The sequence below is a fragment of the Indicator indicator genome, chromosome 22, assembly GCF_027791375.1.
Source record: "Indicator indicator isolate 239-I01 chromosome 22, UM_Iind_1.1, whole genome shotgun sequence".
NCBI lineage: Eukaryota > Metazoa > Chordata > Aves > Piciformes > Indicatoridae > Indicator > Indicator indicator.
Genome location: NC_072031.1, coordinates 5909464 through 5927669, shown reverse-complemented (window position 1 = coordinate 5927669; position 18206 = coordinate 5909464). Strand labels below are relative to the sequence as shown.

The window sequence follows — 18206 nt, the reverse complement described above, 5'->3', positions numbered from 1 at the left end:
ACCTGCTGGGTGTTCTGTGCTGATGGAGGCTCCTGGGTGCTTCTGTTGTATCTTCAGTGCTCTGGTTCCCCTCTGAGCTGAGGCACCATAGCCCTCCCCAGCCAGAACACACCTAACCTGGGCCATGTCTGGGCCATCTATAAAATGTCCCCTGGTGGAAGGGCTCTGCCCTCCCACAAGCAGGTTAGCCTTGGTGATCCAGACACTAACTGCCTTTTCTTTCCTCCTTTTATTCTGGCTTGCAGCTGCCAAGTTGTTCTGAGGAAATGAAAATGATCAGAGGTTGCAGATGTGGAATTTTTGTCCTCAGGTTCTCCACTGCTGTGTGGAGACAGCAGACAACCCTGGAGCAGCAGCACTACCCTCCAGTCTCTCAAAGCTCTGAAGCTTAAAGCCAGAGGAGCTCCTACAGCTGGTGGCTTTCTGCAAACCTGCTTCCATTCTGAGGCTTCCCCCAGGCCCCCTGCTTCCCTGTGCTGACAGCCTCTCTTTGCAGTGAGGGGGGTTATATGCTGGGCAGCTGCTCTCTTGGTCTCTCTTGCAGCTCCCAGGACAGGAAGGATGCTCAGCCTGGGACCACCACAGCCCTTCCTGATACTCTGCTCTCATCCTGTCCCCTTCCTCTCTGGTTGTGTGCTTGAAGGTGTCAAACTGGTGCTGTGTTGTTGCCTGAGGTGGTAGGGTCCTTTGTGTTGCTGTTCTTGCCTGGGGGGGTGCTCCTCATCTGCAGCAGCTGTAGAAATCAGGATGGAGATCTTCAGTGCTGGGCATGATGCTTGGGGGGCAAGAGAGCTACCCTGGGGTTGGCAGAGCCCCTTGAGGACTGGATGTCAAGAGAGAGGGGACAGGCTCTGCTCAGTTGCACCCTGTGATAGGGCAAGGGGCAATGGATATAAACTACAGCACAGGAGGTTCCACCTCAACATGAGGAGGAACTTCTTCACCATGAGGGTCCCAGAGCACTGGAACAGGCTGCCCAGAGAGGTTGTGGAGTCTCCTTCTCTGGAGACTTTCCAGACCCACCTGGATGTGTTCCTGTGTGACCTGTGCTAGATTCCATGGTCCTGCTCTGGCGGGGGGGGGATTGGACTCCGATCCTTGGAGGTCCCTTCCAACCCCTAGCATGCTGTGATCCTGTGATCAAGAGAGCAGCTTCCCTGGAGACATCAGAGCTCTCCGGGCCGTGCCCCGGTGGGCGCTGGCGCCGCTCCCTTGCCGGTTCTCCGGCTCAGCCGCGCCGCCAGCCTCTTTCTAACTCTCTGCTCTCCCTCCCAACAGAAGGACAAACGAGACACCTCCAACTTCGACAAGGAGTTCACCCGGCAGCCGGTGGAGCTGACCCCCACGGACAAACTCTTCATCATGAACTTGGACCAGAACGAGTTTGCAGGCTTCTCCTACACTAACCCCGAGTTCGTCATTAACGTGTAGAGCGGCGCCGCCCCGCCGCCGCCCCGCCGCCGCCCGCCCTCTCCTCGCCATCCCCAGCTCCACATCTCCTTGTACATACCAACAGTAGTCTTCCGGGGTTAGCAGAGCAGACACACGTCCCCCACTGCTTCTGTAGGAGCCTGCCCGTGTCTGTGTCACTCGCTAGCTTGGTTTCCCTCGCTGGAGGTGTGGCTGGAGGGGGTCTGGGTCAGGAGGCGGTTGTGCTTCTAGGGAATCGGGTTTGGTGGTGACTGGAACAGGCTGCCCAGGGATGTGGTTGAGGCCCTGGCCCTGGAGACCGAGGCTGTTTAGTCTGGAGAAGAGAAGGCTGAGAGGGGATCTGATCGATGTCTGTAAATATCTGAGGGGTGGGTGTCAGGGGGAAGGTGCCAGGCTCCTTGCAGTGGTGCCCAGTGATAGGACAAGGAGCAATGGGTACAAACTGGAACACAGGAGGTTCCACCTCAACATGAGGAGAAACTTCTTTGCTGTGAGGGTGCAGAGCCCTGGAGCAGGCTGCCCAGAGAGGTTGTGGAGTCTCCTTCTCTGGAGACTTTCAAGACCCATCGGGATGTGTTCCTGTGTGACCTGCCCTAGGTGACCCTGCTTTGGCAGGGGGGGTTGGACTGGATGATCACCAGAGGTCCCTTCCAACCCCTACCATTCTGTGATTTAAGATCAGACTTGATGTGGCCCTGGGCAGCCTGATCTAGTTGGAAGTGTCCCTGCTGACTGCAGGGAGGTTGGACAGGGTGACCGTTGAAGGGTCCCTTCCAACCCGATGCAATCTGTGACTCTGTGACCAGCAGGGGTTCTTTGAAACAGAAACCATCCCAAATTGCTGCAGTCCTTGGGACTCTGGGAGCTGGGATGCTGAGATCCCTGTGACCCTCCCCCCGCCCCCAGTCGTGTCTGTGGAATGCTAAGCATGGTTGATATCTTAAAGCCTTGTGCCGAAGCTTGCAATGACTGTGAGCTTGTCTTAGAGGAGCCTTTTGTTCCAGACATGGATACCTTTGGTCAGTGTGGAAAAGTCTGCTTATAGACATCTATTTTTCAATGCATTGTATATAGGATCCACCTGGCTCCTTCACCCACCCCTGCACGCCCAACCCCTCACCGTTAGCCCTTCCTACACTCAGCCATCCCCCTCCTCCCACCCTCATCCCCACTCCAGACCAGTTCCACGTCACTTCTTGTAAATGGGAGCACCCCCTTTTTTTTCTAAGTGAGAGGTGGGGGGTGGGGGGTTGGGGGCTTTTTTAACATCTGGAACAGTTTGCAGTTTTGATACACTCTGTCAGCACCCTCATCGACCTTCCTCCTGCCTCTTCGCTGGTGGAAGCAAGCAGCTCTGGGAGGGATCTGAACCTTCTACCAAAACAAAGCCACCTTTGTGGGCTGGGGTTTTACAATTCACCACCTGGGGACACAGCCCTGCTGCACTGGGGCTGCACTGAGGGCTATTTGTAAAAGCAACTTTTCTACTTCCCACCCTCTGCTCTTCTCTCAAAGCCTCCGCACCCATCGGTTTCATGGGCATCTCGATTTACCTGGCTGCAGCCAGAAGTCCTGGGGCTTTTAATCAGGGATTCCAGGACCTACCACATCACCTACCAAATTCAAGAGACAATTCCAGCAGCTGGTTGTAAGGCAGCTGTGCTGTGCCATGCTGTGCTGTGCCATAGCGGTGCCCTGCGGGAGGGCTGGGGCTGGCAGGAGCAGGCAGGAGTGGGAGAGAGATAGAAGGAGCTGACAGAAGTAGGCAGGGATGGGTAAAGGTCATGCAGAAGCTAGCAGGAGCAGGCAGAGATGGACAGAAGCAGGCAGGAGCTGGCAAAGATGGGTAAGGTGAAGCAGGATCAGACAGAAGCAGGTGAGGGTAGGCAGGGATGGAGAGGAGCAGGTAGAAGCTGGCAGGAGCAGGCAGGAGCTGGCAAAGATGGGTAGGGTGAAGCAGGATCAGAAGTAGGTGAGGGTAGGCAGGGATAGAGAGGAGCTGGCAGAAGTGGGAGAGAGAGTGGGAGGCAGGGGCTGGCAGAAGCAGGCAGAGGTGGGCAGGGTCAGGCACTACCTGACATGAGCAGGCAGGAGTGAGCCACATGGAAGGAACAGTCAGGGGCAGGCAAAGGAGGACAGGAGCAGGCAGGGTCTGGCAGGAGCAGATGGGATGGGCAAGGACAAGCAGGAGCTGACAGAGGTAGGCAGGAGCTGGCAGGGGTGGGCAGAGTTGGGCAGGAGCAGGCAAGAGCAGGCAGCAGTGGGCAAGGAGATGGCAGAGGAAGGCAGGAGCAGGCAGGAGCCGTCTGTCAGCACCTAGGCTGAGTTCAGAGCAGGGTGAGCCTCAAGTGGGCATCTCTGGGTTACCAGGGCCGTTGCCCCTCTCTCATACACAGGTGTGGTGGGCTTGCAGATAACCCCCAGGGGGTGTCCTGGCCCCCAGCAGTTCCCCTGTTAATAGATTTGACTCCATGGAATGGGGGGCACGGGGGTGGAATGTTGTGAGTCAGGAGGAATCCTAGGGGGGCAATGCTGGTTTCTGGACCTTTCCTTTTCTAAACATCAAACTCTACCTTAGGAAATTGTTTTCTTCTCTCACTGATGCATTGAGAAGATTAATAAAAAAAAAAAAAAGGCTGCTAGAAGCTGCTGTCCCACTTGGTGGGGAGCAGCTGACTGGGCATCCTCTCCTAGTTGTTAAATGGGAGGTGGGCAGTGCCCCAGGCATGCTGGGGGTGGGAACTGAGAGTCCATGGCCTCGGGTACTGACCTGGTCTGGGGGAAACAAAACCAAACCCAGAAAAACTGCAAATTGTGCCAGATTGGTGAGGGGGGGGTTATGAGAGGCTCTGCCCCAGACAAAGCCCAGGGGAGCCTCCCTGGAGGGCTGGGTTCTGGGGAGGGCTCTCATAAGGCCAGCAGAGGTTTCAGGAGACATCTTCACCATCCTCTGCAGACCACAGCTGCTGTTCAGAGCATGTACCCTACTGTGACCTCCACCCCTGCTGCTGCACAATTAGCATCCCCTCAGTGCTGAATGTTCCTCATTTCTGTGGCTCCTGAAGCTCTGAAGCTGCTCCCAGGGTCTGTCCAGGAGGATGCTGTCAGGTCTCTGGTGCCAACACCCCCTCCACCTGCCCCCCAGGGCTGTGGTGACATGGAGGGGCTGCTGGGGGGGCAGGGGAGGGAGTTCTGTCTTTTCTGTCTGGGATGTGTGTGTGTGTGTGTGTGTTGGGCTGATGACACCTCTGCATGGAGAGGAGATGCTGCATGGCCCTGTGAGCTGGGACACCTTGGGTGGGACCATGGAGAAGCCAGGCTGGCACATGGCCAAGCTCAGCTGTGCCACCTGAGCAGTCTCCATGGCATCCTTGGGAACTCCAGCTCTGCAGGGTTGAGATCCATGCTCCAGGGCAAGATCCAGCTCTGCAGGGTGAGGATCCATGCTCCAGAGCAAGATCCAGCTCTGCAGGGTTGGGATCCATGCTCCAGGGCAAGATCCAGCTCCTAGCAAAGGCCAGGTCCTGTTTGCAGCACACACGCTGACCACATTTGATGTTCTTTATCCTGCTCCACTCTTGCCAAACCCCTCTTTGAGGGCTCCTTTCCAGGTGCCCTGTTCCTTGTGGAGGAGCAGGGAAGGGGATGTGGCTGCCCTGCCAGGCGCTGGGATTGCTCCAGCTCCAGGGAAGGGCTGAGCAGCAGAGGCTGACTCATGTTTGCTGTAATTTGATGATTTAATCTTCACTCTGGGGTGAGGAAAGCAGCTCTTCAGGAAGCTGCTCAGAGCTGGCAGGCTCCAGGAGAGCTCTGTTGATCAGTCCCCAGGTGCTCTGCTGGACCCCAGACGCTGGTACCTGAGCCAGCGCTGCAGGGACAAGGGGACAGGGTGACCCAGCAGCAGTGGGGCAGGAGGAGGAGGCTGCTGGGGACAGGGGAGGTTTGTTGGGTGCACTCTGACTGCTTGCTGCACACTGGAGTGGGCTCTGGCTGCACGTCTGGTGTCCCACACTGAGCAGTGGGGCCCAGTGGTGGCAGAGGGGACCCACAGCCCTGCACCCCCCAAGATGAGGGCAAAGCAGGGACCAAAGAGGCAGGACATGCAGTCACCCCAGTCCTGGCTCTGAATGCTGCAGGTAAGTGAGGTTCAGGCCCCTCAGGTGGTTCCCTGTGGGTCAGGATGGGTTAGACAGTGTCCCCCACCCCGGGGCTGTGTTCACTGCTGCTTGGTGGCTGCAGTGGGCAGCAGAACCTGACCCAGCCCCAGTACAGGCTCTGCAAAGCTGACCACAGGCTGTGTGAAGACACAGGGCAGGGCTGAGGCTCCTGGAGGTGGAGAAATAACCTCTTGCACTTACCCCCTGGCTGAGGATTTCTATCCCAGTGCTGGTGCTTGGGAACACGCCAGGATTCCGTGGTGCAGGAGCAGATCTCATTCCTCTCAGGAGATGTCAGGGCTGCAAACACTCCCTGGCCGTGCTGGAGTCTGTCACTTGGACTTTTGCCAAAGAAAGGGAAAGAGGACTGTGGCTGTTTGTGTTCTTCATCTAAACTGCAGCCCAGCTTGAGAGGGGAGGCTGCTGGAGAGCTTGCATGGCACATAGGAGTGGTGGAACAGTGAAGGGAATGGAGAACCTGAGTAGGGTCCTGCCTGCAGCCAGGGGCAGAGCCAGGGCTGGCTGTTTGGGCTCAGCCTGAGGACTTGCCCAGTCCTGGTGATGTGCAGGCTCTGTGGAGGGCTGTGGGGCCATGGATGGGTGAGGGGTGGTCAGAAACCCTGATCCAACCCTTGATCCCACGTCAGCTCTGCTCCCTGCAGCTGCTGCTTGGGGCAGAGCTGGTCCTGACCCAGCAGCTCAGGGCCAGTCCGTGCCAGGGCTCTCAGCACTGCTGTAGTCCTCCAGCCAGTGGGTGCAGGGGATGGCCCCAGTGCAATGCCATTTGTACATGGCACAGGGAACCTGCTGCTACTGCCCCTGTCTCCTCTGGCTGAACGTCTGAGCAGCCCTCTCTTGATAAGAGAGCCCTCACCAAAGGAGTTGGTTGGTGATCCAACCAACTCATCAGTAATAAATGCAGGGCTGCTCAGTAGCCAACCCAGGTGGGTGGTCTCAGAGATGGGGAGATGAGTGCCCTGGGCAGCAGGTAGGCCCTGGGGGTTGTGAGCTCCAAAACAAGTGAAGAACCGGGGGGGATTCCAGCACAGAGAGCCAGGCTCCAGCTCTTCTGGCTTACATCAGGAGGGTGGAAGGAGCTCACAGGAAAAGTGCTGCAGCTCCTCTGCTTTTGCAGGAGCACCAAGCCTGCAACAGCAGAAGAAACAACCAACAAGCATCTTGCTCCATGCATGGAAGTGTCATCCAAGCTGTTTCTTTCTGATCACCTTCACAGTGGCAGTTAAAGCAAGGAAACAAACCAGATGATGTTTGTTGCTGGGGTTGTGTTTGTGACTTTGATTTCACCTGCAAGTATCTTGATGACTTTTCTACATCCTAGACTCCCTGCTGTGTGTTGTCAAAAGAGTCTCATCCAGACCTCCTTTTAGCTGGGCATATACTCTGGATTCTATTTGCTGCATGTGTGAAAAGAAAAAAAATTAAAATAAAATCTATAATTTTAAAGAAATCCTGAGAGCTTCTCTTCCTTCACCCATGGTGGGCTGGGAATGCCACTGGACAATCAGCTGCTGGCTCTGGCTCTTGGCCACCCAAAGAGGACCTGCCAAGCTCTGGTCACAGCAGCAAAGGCTGAGATGTTGGAGATCTTCTGTTAAAAAAGTGAATTTCTGTGCAGCTGGAGAGCATTGGGAAATGGAGCTGTGCCTGGGCTTGAAGGTAGGTAGAGGCCATAGAAGGGGAAGGGAAGATGTGGGCTGTGTGGGTCTTCTTCATTGTTAATTAAGATGAGTTAATTAACACTGTTGCAGGTGTTTTCCCCACCACCTCATGAACACTGGCTCCCAGTGGCTCAAAGAGGGGGAGGCTGCTGCAGAGGGCTTGGGTGCTGGGCAGAACCTCTGTGGGTGCTTTGCCCAGCAGTGAGGGCTGGGGGAGAGGTTGGGTGTCTGCAGCTCCCCCAGAATCTGCCTGTGATCCTGAGGGGGCTGGAGAGGGTCTCCTGGCCAAGCACACTGTGAGGAGACCTGCTGGTGCTCACAGGAAAGGCTGCACTGAGGAGATCAGCTTGGCCATGCAGTGTCCATGTGAGGCTGCTGAGTCTAGTAGGATGGGCTTGGCCTGCACCCTTTGGGGGCTTCAGCTGAGCCTTCAGCAACATGTCCTCATCTTACAGGATCATAGGACAATGGGGTTGGAAAGGACCTCTGAAGATCATCCAGTGCAGCTCCCCTGCAGGGCACCCACAGCAGCCTGCCCAGGATCACAATGGCCAGGAGGGGTTGGAAGCTCTCCAGACAAGGAGACTCCACAACCTCTCTGGGCAGCCTGCTCCAGGGCTTCAGCACCCTCACACCAAAGTTTCCCCTCCTGTTCAGATGGAATCTTCTGGGCTTCAGCTTGTGCCTGTTGCCCCTTGTCCTGTCACTGGGCATCCCTGAGAAGAGTCCAGTCCTATCCTCATGACTTCCACGCTTTAGGTATTTATTTCTCCCACCTGGTGGTGGTCACCAGGGACTACCCTGACTCATGTAGGAGTGGGAAAACCACAGGGCTGAACACTGCTCATCCCCCCCCAGCATCTCTCCAGGCTGGACAGCCCTGCTGTGTCCCTTCTGTCACCCTCGTAGCTCCTGGGCAGTGAGCAGGGTGAGATGCAGAGTGGATGGTCAGCAGGGCTGTGCCAGGAAGGCCTTCAGTGACCCTGGAGCAGGGAGATGCAGGGTGGATGGTCAGCAGGACCATGCCAGGAAGGTCTCCATTGTCCTAGTGCAGGGTTTGGGGGGGAGGGGGGGTGTGCTGGCCGAGCCCCTCCCCAGCTTCCCTGCCCTGCTGGTTTCCAGTGCCTGGGAACTGCTTCCCAGCTGTGTCCTGGCTTCTGTAAGTGAAACGTTTGGGTTTGTGACACTTCCCTTAATTACGGGAGCTTAATGACAAACCCATTGTGACAAATGACTCAGCTTTTGATAGTGAAGTTAATTAATTCTGAGGCTAGAGTGGCCGGGAAAACCTGGTGACGAGCCCGGCTGTGTGACATGGGCGGCAGGACCCAGCTCCCTCCGCCAGCCCAGGTGAAACCCTTCCCAGCAGGGGGGGGATGATCCACGTGGAGTGCGGAGAAGAAAGGCCAGCGTTTGCCTCCCGAGCCATCCCCCCATCCATCAAAGGCATCAGCAGGAACAGAGCCTCATTAATGTTGGAGTAAGTGACCAGCAGCAGCTCTGCTTTGGGCTCTGACCTTCAAGAGCTGTCTCCCTGAAGCCATCTTTCATCTCTTTCATTTGCATTACAATCCTGTTTGCCTCATTATTCCTTATCCACCTCTCCTTCTAAGAGCTGAAATCAAATCAATTAAATTGCAGTGGGTGGGAGCAGCAGCAAACCTTTTGTGGTGGCTCAGCAGGGTCCAGCTGGACCCGGGCTACAGAATTCCTTCTAATCTCCTGCTGTTTGATCTTTTATTACCTCTGTAGCACTGCTGCCTGGCAGAACCCCTTTGAGAATCTTCTCCTTCCCCACCCACCCTAGCCAGACATGCTCCATGCAGGGTCTGGTATGACCTTGGGGAAGAGATTCCCTTGGTTTCCCTCTTTCAGCTCGGGATTGGGATTGGGATGTTTTCATCAGGGCTGTTGGGATGAGGAGCTGCTGAACCACACAGAGCATCCTCAGAGCAGCTGGAGGAACCTTGCACCACTGGTGTGATCTCTGCTGTCCCCATCAGCCCCACCTCTCTCCTCGTTTTGTCTGCTCAGGGTATTGGAAGAGAGGGGATAAAGCAGATGTAATGGTGGCCATGCCAAGGGTGTACAACTGGGGTATGTGGAAGAAGAACTCTGGGCAAAGCAAGGTGGACTTGAGGATATAAGGAATAAACTCTTTACAGAGAGGGTGGTGAGGCACTGGAACAAGTTGCCCAGAGAAGCTATGGAGGTCCCAAGCCTGGATGTGTTCAAAGCCAGCTTGGATGGGGCCTTGAGCAACCTGGTCTAGTGGAAGGTGTCCCTGGCCATGGCAGGGGGGTTGGAACTGGATGATCTTTAAGGTCCCTTCCAACCCAAACCATTCTGAGTCAATGTGGCTGCTGTGTCTTCACCCAGGGCTCCATGGAGTGCGTGCTGCTCACCAGTCCCTGCATGGCCACCCCTGCACGACCAGCCCTGCACTCTCTCTGCATCTTCCCCCAGTAAAGAGGCTCAGCCAGGCTGGATTTCTGTTTCTATCTCCTGCTATTTTCGTTGCTACTAAACTGTCAAAGTCCAGCTGGGAGCTGCGGAGCTGGGAGGCAGCCACAGCAGCGCACTCCAAGGGAGCCTGCTCGTGTCTCACACGCTGGGGCTGGGGGCAGGCAAGGCTTTGCTCACCCCTGTCACATCCTGGGGGACCTCCCTGGACTCTTCACCACCTCACAGAAGGCCACAGCCACTGGAGTCCTATCAGAGCCAGCAGATTGCAACCAAAGCATGTGCAGATATAAATAATCCCCAGCAGGAGCAGGGAGGGATGAACACAGGTGCCAAGGGCTCCCAAGTGCTGATCCCCTGGCAGCCCCCAGGAGCAGGGAAATGAAGACCAGGCAAGGCTGGAGCTCAGCATCTCGCTGCTTTGCTAATGACCTCCCCTCGCCGTGTTTCAGAGCCTCTCTTCCTTCAAGGAAAAACCTAATCCAGCTAGGGATTATTTCTGACTGCTTACTTTCTGTCACTTTGCCAATTTAAATGCAGCAAAGCTTTCCTCACCGGATTTGGAAGGACAAAGCCTAACAGATCTTGGTTTAGGACATTTTTGCCTCCAAGGACGGGGGGATTTTTTTTTTTTGCACAAGTTGTACAATCTCTGCAGCCTGAGCTGATTTCTTTTGTTTGTTTCCACTTTGCAGAGCTCAGAAGGGTCCAGGTCCAGGTAGATGACAATGGAGAAGGCAGTGAACAGCAAGAGATAATTGAACTAGAGGGGCGCAGGCTGCACAGGGTAAAGTGCCAGGCTGTGGTGGCCAGAGCATGCTGAGCTGCAAAGCAGGATGGCAAGGCCCCCAAATTCTTGTTGGCCACTAGTCTTAGTGACCCTCTTCTGTGTCCTCTGGGGAGGCTGCTTTAGGCAGAGCTGCAGGCTCAGTCCTGGGACTGATTTGTCCATGCAATGAATGGTGAGAGGAGCACAGGGCTTGCTGAGGGGTGTCCTTGCCACCCACCCTGGCAAGGGCCAACAGGATCCAAAGTGGACTTCTGCTTCTGCTGGAGCCTGCTTTGTGCAGAGCCTAGGAAACGGAACATGTGCTCTCTGCACACACCTACACACGCCGAGTTAAAATAACACAATGGAGGCTGCAGCATCCCCCACTCGGGATGCAATTTGCAGCCCCTGGGCTGTGGGTGTGAGATATCTTTGCTGCCTCTGCGCAGGGTGGGGGCCGGGCAGGGTGCTGGCGTCAGGCTCTGCCCCACGCGCTGCAGGAGCTGGGTGACAGGCGGTGGGCAGGGTGGGGGTGGCAGGGCAAGGGAGGGAAATGCCAGGGCTGAGGCAGAGAGACCCTCATGGTGCCTACCGGTGTGCTCAGGAAGAGCCTCCCAGTGTGGAGCTTGTCTTGGTGTCCAGCCGGGGACACCAAGGTGTGACCTGTGTCCACTGTGTGCTGTTGCCAAAGCCAGTCACAGAAAACGGGCAACCAGAACCTCTCCTCAAAATGAAACCACAAGAACAAGCCCTGTGATTCAGCCTGGGTGGATGGTTCTGAGTGCAATCCCTGAGTCTCCATCCTCCCCCTCAGAATCCCCAAATCCCAGCATGGTAGGGGCCTCTGGAGATCATCTGGTTCAAACTTCCCTGCTCAAGCAAGGGCACCCACAGCAGCTTGCCCAGGATCACAGTGGCCAGCTGGGTTTTGGAATCTCTCTAGACAAGGAGACTCCACAACCTCTCTGGGCAGCCTGCTCCAGGGCTCCAGCACCCTCACACCAAAGAATTTTCTCCTCCTGTTCAGATGGAACCTCCTGGGTTCCAGTTTATGCCTGTTGCCCCTTGTCCTGTCACTGGACATGACTAAAAGGAGTCAGGGATCAAGAGGATGGGACCAGACCTTCAGCTCTTGCTGAGCGTTGGGAAGATTCCCTTCCAGGCTGCTCTTCTCCAGGCTACACAGCCCCAGGACTCTCAGCCTTTCCTCCTCACAGAGATGCTCCAGCCCCTCAGCATCATAGGGTGCTGTTGGTCACCATTCCCTGAGCACCACAGCTCTCCAGGTGGGAACTCTGGAATAGCAGGAACTGGTCCTGTTCACCCCGGAGAGCCTGGGCAGAGTTCCCTCTGCTCCAACCTGGGCTTGGAACAGGGAAAGGGCTCATAATGCAGATGGAGAACAAAGTGGGGTGATCACAACGGTACCCCCAGTGTGTGTGGGGGGGGGGGGGGGGGGGGCTCTTGTGTGCTAGGGGACTGGGGAAAGGATTCCAAAGCCATCAATAATCGTGGTGTTGCAATCAGTGTGCCCTGCCTAACGAGTGTGCTCCAAGGGGATGGTTTCAGGGTGAGGAGGCTGATGGATTTTCACACTCAGTGTCTCAGCACCTGAGGTTTGGGTGTCCCTCAGAATTCCCTGTTTGCAGCTCAGGATGCAGCGTGTGTCCGTGTGGAAGCTCCCACAGCCCAGGCTCGGCGCCGTGGCCCTTCGAACGCCGTTAATTGCAGAGGTGGGTATGTGATGGGGTTTGACGGAAAGGTCGCATGAGTCAGAAGCTCAAACGAGCGGCTGCGGAAACGTTCGAGAGAGCAGAGTGTGAGGGGCTGAACTGGTTTAACTGGGGGCAGACAGAGAGGAGGGTGATGCGAGACCAGCCCGAGGCTCGGCGGCTCTTTGCTGGGCTGTGACCGCACTGGGACAGGGAATGAAAACGGGGCAGGCAGAGCTGTGCCCCCTCCCCATCACCGGGAGCCCCGGACTGGAGCGGATCGTGCAGGGCAGTGCTGGCGGTGAATGTCTGCCCCGCACTCCGGGGAGGGATCTCCCGTAGAGGTCCTTGTCTCGGTCCCAGCACCTGGGAGTGGGGGCTCCCGCCCGGTCCCGATCCCCCGGGGCAGTTCTGGTCTCATTCCTTGGTCCCGGTCCTCGCCTCGGAGCAGTCTCCGCCGGGTTCCGGCACCCCGGGTTAGGGTTCCTCGAGTGATCCCCGTTCCTCGGGGCAGACCCGATCCCCGTTCCCGACCGGTCCCGGTCTCTGACCGGTCCTGGCACAACTAGGTTGGGCTTGCATCGGGACAATCCCCTACCTGTCCTAGTCCTCGTGTTTCCCCCTCCCCATCCTAGTCCCTTCTGTCCCCCCTCCCCATCCCGGTCCCCGTGTGCACCCCACGCCTCCTCTCCCCCAGCATCCCCCCCTCCCCAGTCCCATCCCGGTGCCCACCCCCGGGCGTTTCCCCACCACTCTCCGGGCGGGGGGCGGTTTCCCATTGCTGCAGCCTCCCGAAACCGGAGGCTCCCCGCCCTCCGCTGCCCCCCGCCCCCGCCGCCCCCTGCCGCTGCTTTGGCCGGGCGGCGCGGGGGAGGCGCCGGGAGAGGCTCCGCGCTCCCGCTGCGGGCACACGGCGGAGCCGCTCCGCGCTCCCGCTGCCGCCGGTTGGGCCATGCCGGGCGGGCACCGGGGGGCTCGGCGGCCCCGAGCTCGGCCGCCGCGGGGACCGGGCTGTCCGCGGGCCGCAGGGGCATGAGGAGCCGAGCGCGGAAGGCGGCGGCGGGCGGCGGCGCCGGGCCCTTCCCCTGCGAGCCGCCGTCCGTAGGATGAAGCAGCATGAGGATGTGTGACAGAGGCGTCCAGATGCTCATCACCACGGTGGGAGCCTTCGCAGCCTTCAGCCTGATGACCATCGCCGTGGGCACCGACTACTGGCTCTACTCGCGCGGCGTGTGCAGGACTAAGTCCCTGAGCGACAACGACACGAGCCGCAAGAACGAGGAGGTGATGACCCACTCGGGACTCTGGAGGACGTGCTGCCTGGAAGGTACCGAACCACCCCCTCCCCGGACCCCCAGCTTAAAAGTTCGGGGGAGGGCAGAGCCATCCTGGACCCCCCCACACCCCGCAGCCGAGACCCCGGCCCCGCGGAGCATCCTTCTCCATCCCCCTCCGCCCCACACACTCACCCCGGGCATGGACACAGCTATTTGCTGCGGGGGGACTCCCACGGGTGGCTCCGACATGCAGGACTCGGGTGTGGGTGGGGCAGGGCCCGGGGTGCTGGGTACCCTCCCCCATGCCCGGGCAGCGGCCGCGCTGGGCATTCCCCCTACCGCGGCAGCACCAGGCAGACGGGAGCGGCGGGCAGAGAGGCTACAGGTCCCTCTCCCGGCCCCGGGCGCTGGCTAAGTGCTTTCAGCTGCCCCCCAGCTCCTGCTCCTCCCCGGGGCTCTACGGGCACCGTGTCCCTGTCACAGCAACCCCGTGCCACCCACGTTCCCTTTCTAGTGCAGGGTCTACTGCTGCTGCTGCCCACCACATCCTGGGTCCCATCCTCAGGGACTGTGCCCCACTACCTGTCACGGCTGGGTTTGGTCCTCCATAGCTGCTCTGCGGCTGAGCTGCCCCTGCGTGGGTGCCCTACAGCCCCTCTGCCCCATCACAGCTGCCCACAGTCCAGCTCCTGCTCACTGCTTCACCCCATTGCCTCACTTCAGCAGCAGTGCTTGGCTGGAGAGGCCATGGCAGCTGCTGCTCTCCTGCAGCACAGGCCATACTTTGGAGACAATTTGTGACCCAGAGCTCCTGGTTGAGGCTGATACCAGCACCAACAGGCTGTGCTCAAACACGAGCGTGAACAGAGCCAGGTGCTGGCACCTGCGCAGCAGGAAATGCCTGGTGGAACCACACTGGACCAGAACTTTTTAAGATTGGCATCAGCAGCTGGTGTCCTATGTGCTTGTGGTGGGTCCTGTCCCACTGTCCTTGGGGCTCTGGGGGTGCCAGGCTCCCCCAGCCCACGATTGATGCCTGCAACGGTGGGGACAAGTGATGCGCAGTGGCCAAGCTGCGCCCTCCACGTTGGAAAGTTCTGGGTGAGTCATGGCCAGGGATGCAGAAATACCCTCCCTGTGCCTGGTGCTCGGTTCCTACACTGGGTGAAGTCAGTCAGAGCTTTCTTATTGATTCAAGGAGGGTTTGGATCATGTTCTAATTCCCTAATAAATAATTGGAGATAATCTGTCTCTCCTCTTGGGCTGAGGGGAGCCAAGGAGGCAGAAGCCAGGGCTGTGAGGAATGGCAGTGCTGGGGGTGGGTTTTCAGAGGGTGTTTTATGTTTCCCTCAGCACCATAAATCATGTCTTTGGAAGGAGCTGGCAGGGCCCTGCTCTCTGGGTTGTGGCAAGCTCAGGAAAGGGTCTAACGGTGCCATGGCAGAGCTGGGAGCTGAATTACAGCCCACCACTCTTTGCCTGGGCATGGGACTGGGGGCTGTGGGGCACATATTCACCATGGAGCTCACGCCTGTGATCCCCAGTCCCTGGTCACAGAACATTGTCCTGCTGTGCCATTGCTGTTTGTGACCATGGCACAATCGAGGCCTCATGCTGAGCACAGCTCCATCATCCCTTGTAGATGAGAATGTGGTGGGCAATGGGTGCTGTGAGGGGGCAGATGGCACTGAGTTGGAAGCTGGGTGAGGCTCTCAGGGTGAGCAAGATGAAGCTGCTGAGGCAGACGTGGTGGAGCTGCTCACCACCCTCCTGGATTTTGCTGGAGGAAGGAGCTGGTGTCTCACAGGCTGGTGACTGATGTGATGCTAGGGAGGGATAGCCCCCAAGACTGAGCTGTGCCACGCTCACACAGGGGCTGGGTGGAGGAAGGACCATGCTGCAACAGGGCTGAGGAGCCCCAAGCTGAGGATCTGTGGCTGCTCACACCGAGCCCCTGCACCCAGCAGCAGGTCCTGTTTGAGTCCCACTGGTTTCGCTGAGCCCCTGATTTCTGTACCTGGCTTGACAAATGGGCAAGGCTTGCACTTTATGACCTGTGCTAGAGGTGTTCTTGGTCAGTGCAGGTGGTGCACTGATGGTGGAGAAGATGCTTTTAGCTCCTGTGGTGCAGGAGATGCTTTCAGCACCAGGCAGTGTTCTCTGCCCATCAGGAAGCTCCTCAACCGTGACCTTTCTGCTACTAATGGGGGTTTGAGGTGTGTTGTGAGGGTTTGAGGACAACTGAGAGTTTGAGGACAGAGGGGTGAAGTGCTGAGCTCTGGGGGCAAGTGGCTGGGGTGACCAATGGGGCATGCTCCATCACAGATGCTTTCACTCTGTGTCAGTCCCTGGCGCCTGCGTGGGAGCCGCCGGCACCACGTGAGCCTGCGAAGCCCACAGGAGAGAGTGGATAAATCTTGAATGAAGCTGCTGCAGACCTGTGTGGAGACACCCACCGTGCAAAGCACAACTCAGGGCTTGACTCAGTACCTGGAGCCCAGGCAGGTATCCCCAGGCTGCTGTGCTGGGGTAGCCTCTCTTTTCAATTGCAGCATTTGAATCCTGTTTATCACCTTTTGCAGCATGTGTGTATCAAGTAGGTGTCTCCTTGTCCTCCCAGCTCAAACAAAGTCTTGAGAAGAAAAGGCTTGGGGAAGAACTTATTGCCATCCACTAGTACATAAAGGGTGGTTACCAGGACAATGGACACTCCCTTTTTACAAGGAGTCCCATGGGAAAGACAAGGGGCGGTGGGGACAAGTTACTGCTGGGGAGATTCCTGTTGGACTACAGGGGAAAGTGTTTCCCCATGAGAACAGTCAGGCATTGGAATCATCTCCTGAGGGAAGCAGCAGTGTACCCTGCAATGGACAGATTGAAGACTCAGCTTGACAGGGTGCTGGGCCAGCTCATTTCAGCTCCACCATCACCTAGAAAGGTTGGACCAGGTGACCCTTGGGGTCCTTTCCAACCTGGCACTCCGTGCTTCTGTGTGATTCCGTGACCAGCAGTTGTCACCTTGTGTCCCTCATGGCTGTTTCTCATTAGGGTTTTTCCTCTGTGTCTTCAGGCACAGCCCTTCAGGGAGAGAGCTGCAGCTGAGCAATAGCTGCTCAGGCTTGTGTTGTTTTAGGAAAGTGGAAGAACTTTGGTTTTCATCAAACTTAATTAAATTCAGCATCATTAAGAGCAGGGAGCTTCCTTGTCCTCCCTGCTGTGTGGTATAGATTGGGACTAGCTCCATGGCATCATGTGGAGCTGAAACAGGCAGAAGGAACAGGAGGATCTGGCCAAAGCTGCTCAGAATACCATATTTTAAGATGTTGTGGTATTTTTCCTTTCCTCCTTCATTTCCCTCAGCAGAATAAAGTCCTCCATCATTTCTGGAGGACCAGGATTGCTGCTCTGCCTGCCTCCCTCCCAGAGGATGCAGTGTCCTGCTGTCCTGCCATCCCTTGGGGCAATCCTCAACTGAGGTAGGACATGGAGTGGTTTGTAGGGGACCTGAGGACCCCAAGCTATTCCTCAGCTGAGTTGTCCTGCATAGACCTGTCCTAGTGCTCCCACTCCACTGTCCCCCACAGCAGCTGCATTTCAGCCTTCACCAAGCCAGTAGCTCCTCCCTGCCAAACCTGGAGAACTTTGCTTGGGGGTTGATCTTTTGGGGGAGAATCCTGTCTGGGTTCAACCATAATATTGTGGGTATCATCAGCTGAGTGCTACAGCCCACAGGATCCTGCTGAGCTGTTCCCACACCTGATCCACAACTCCTGCTTGGCTCCTGGTGTGTCTTACATAAATGGCCAGTCCTGGGGACTTCAGCTGAGGGTCATGTCCCTAGGCCTGTTTTGGCACTGGGAAAAGGAATGAACCCCTCAAACTTCCCTTGAACAGAAGAGATGATTTCTGGTGCTGCAGCCTCCCATAGCCACCCCAGCTGCTGTCTTGATGCCTGCCTCTTGTCAGTCTGTTGACACCCATGGGTCACTTCAGCCCTCTCAGCTACAGCCCCTCATGGAGACCTCCTTCTGTGCTGCTGAGCATCAGGGTATCACCTCCCACACCCAAACTGTGAGTTGCTTTCCTGGCTCCTAGCTGTACCAGCTTGGACTTGGATGTGTAAAAATGGTCATCACTGAAGAGTCCAAGCTGCCCAAAAGCCCCTGCCCCATCTCCATCACTCCAGTCTGGTCTCAGCTGCTTGCCTTTTCTGCCCACAATTATTTCATCTTTTCTTTAACACTCTCCATGAAGACTTGTTGTAGCTCAATGCTGTTCCAGGAACAGATGATCCCGTGCAGGAATATCCTATTGGATGGCCATGTTCAGCCTCTGCTCTCCCTCCCAGTCCTGCTAATAGAGCCCTGTAGGCTCTGCATAATCTGGTCTTTAGCTTCTTCAGGAGAGCAAAATCAAATACCCACTGGAAGTCTCCATCTATTATCTTACTGATTTCCTTTATCAACTCAATTTGTAACCATACCAAGAAAAATTCATGAGGTTAGGTTGGGTAAATCTATTTTCCATGAGGCTGTTTGACATTTATTCTGTCCCTTGGATCCCCTCTGACCACTGTCTACCTCAGCTGACCAAGAGGTCATGTTTGGGGTCATAGAATCCTAGAATGGTTTGGGCTGGAAGGGACCTTAAAGATCATCCAGCTCCAACCCCCTCTGCCATGGGCAGGAACACCTCCCACCAGCCCAGGCTGCTCAAGG

At 56.9% G+C, this 18206-nt stretch overlaps 2 protein-coding genes across 2 annotated transcripts in view; both read left to right on the top strand.

The window, feature by feature from the left end:
• Positions 1-1431, top strand: part of PRKCB (protein kinase C beta) — a 115102-nt gene extending 113671 nt beyond the window's left edge. Inside the window, exon 17 of the mRNA XM_054391334.1 lies at positions 1279-1431. Within this exon, the coding sequence (XP_054247309.1) occupies positions 1279-1431 (153 nt within the window). The remainder of the gene's footprint in view (positions 1-1278) is intronic.
• Positions 1432-13327: 11896 nt separating this feature from the next.
• CACNG3 (calcium voltage-gated channel auxiliary subunit gamma 3) overlaps positions 13328-18206 on the top strand; it is a 32416-nt gene continuing 27537 nt past the window's right edge. Inside the window, exon 1 of the mRNA XM_054391145.1 lies at positions 13328-13538. Within this exon, the coding sequence (XP_054247120.1) occupies positions 13328-13538 (211 nt within the window). The remainder of the gene's footprint in view (positions 13539-18206) is intronic.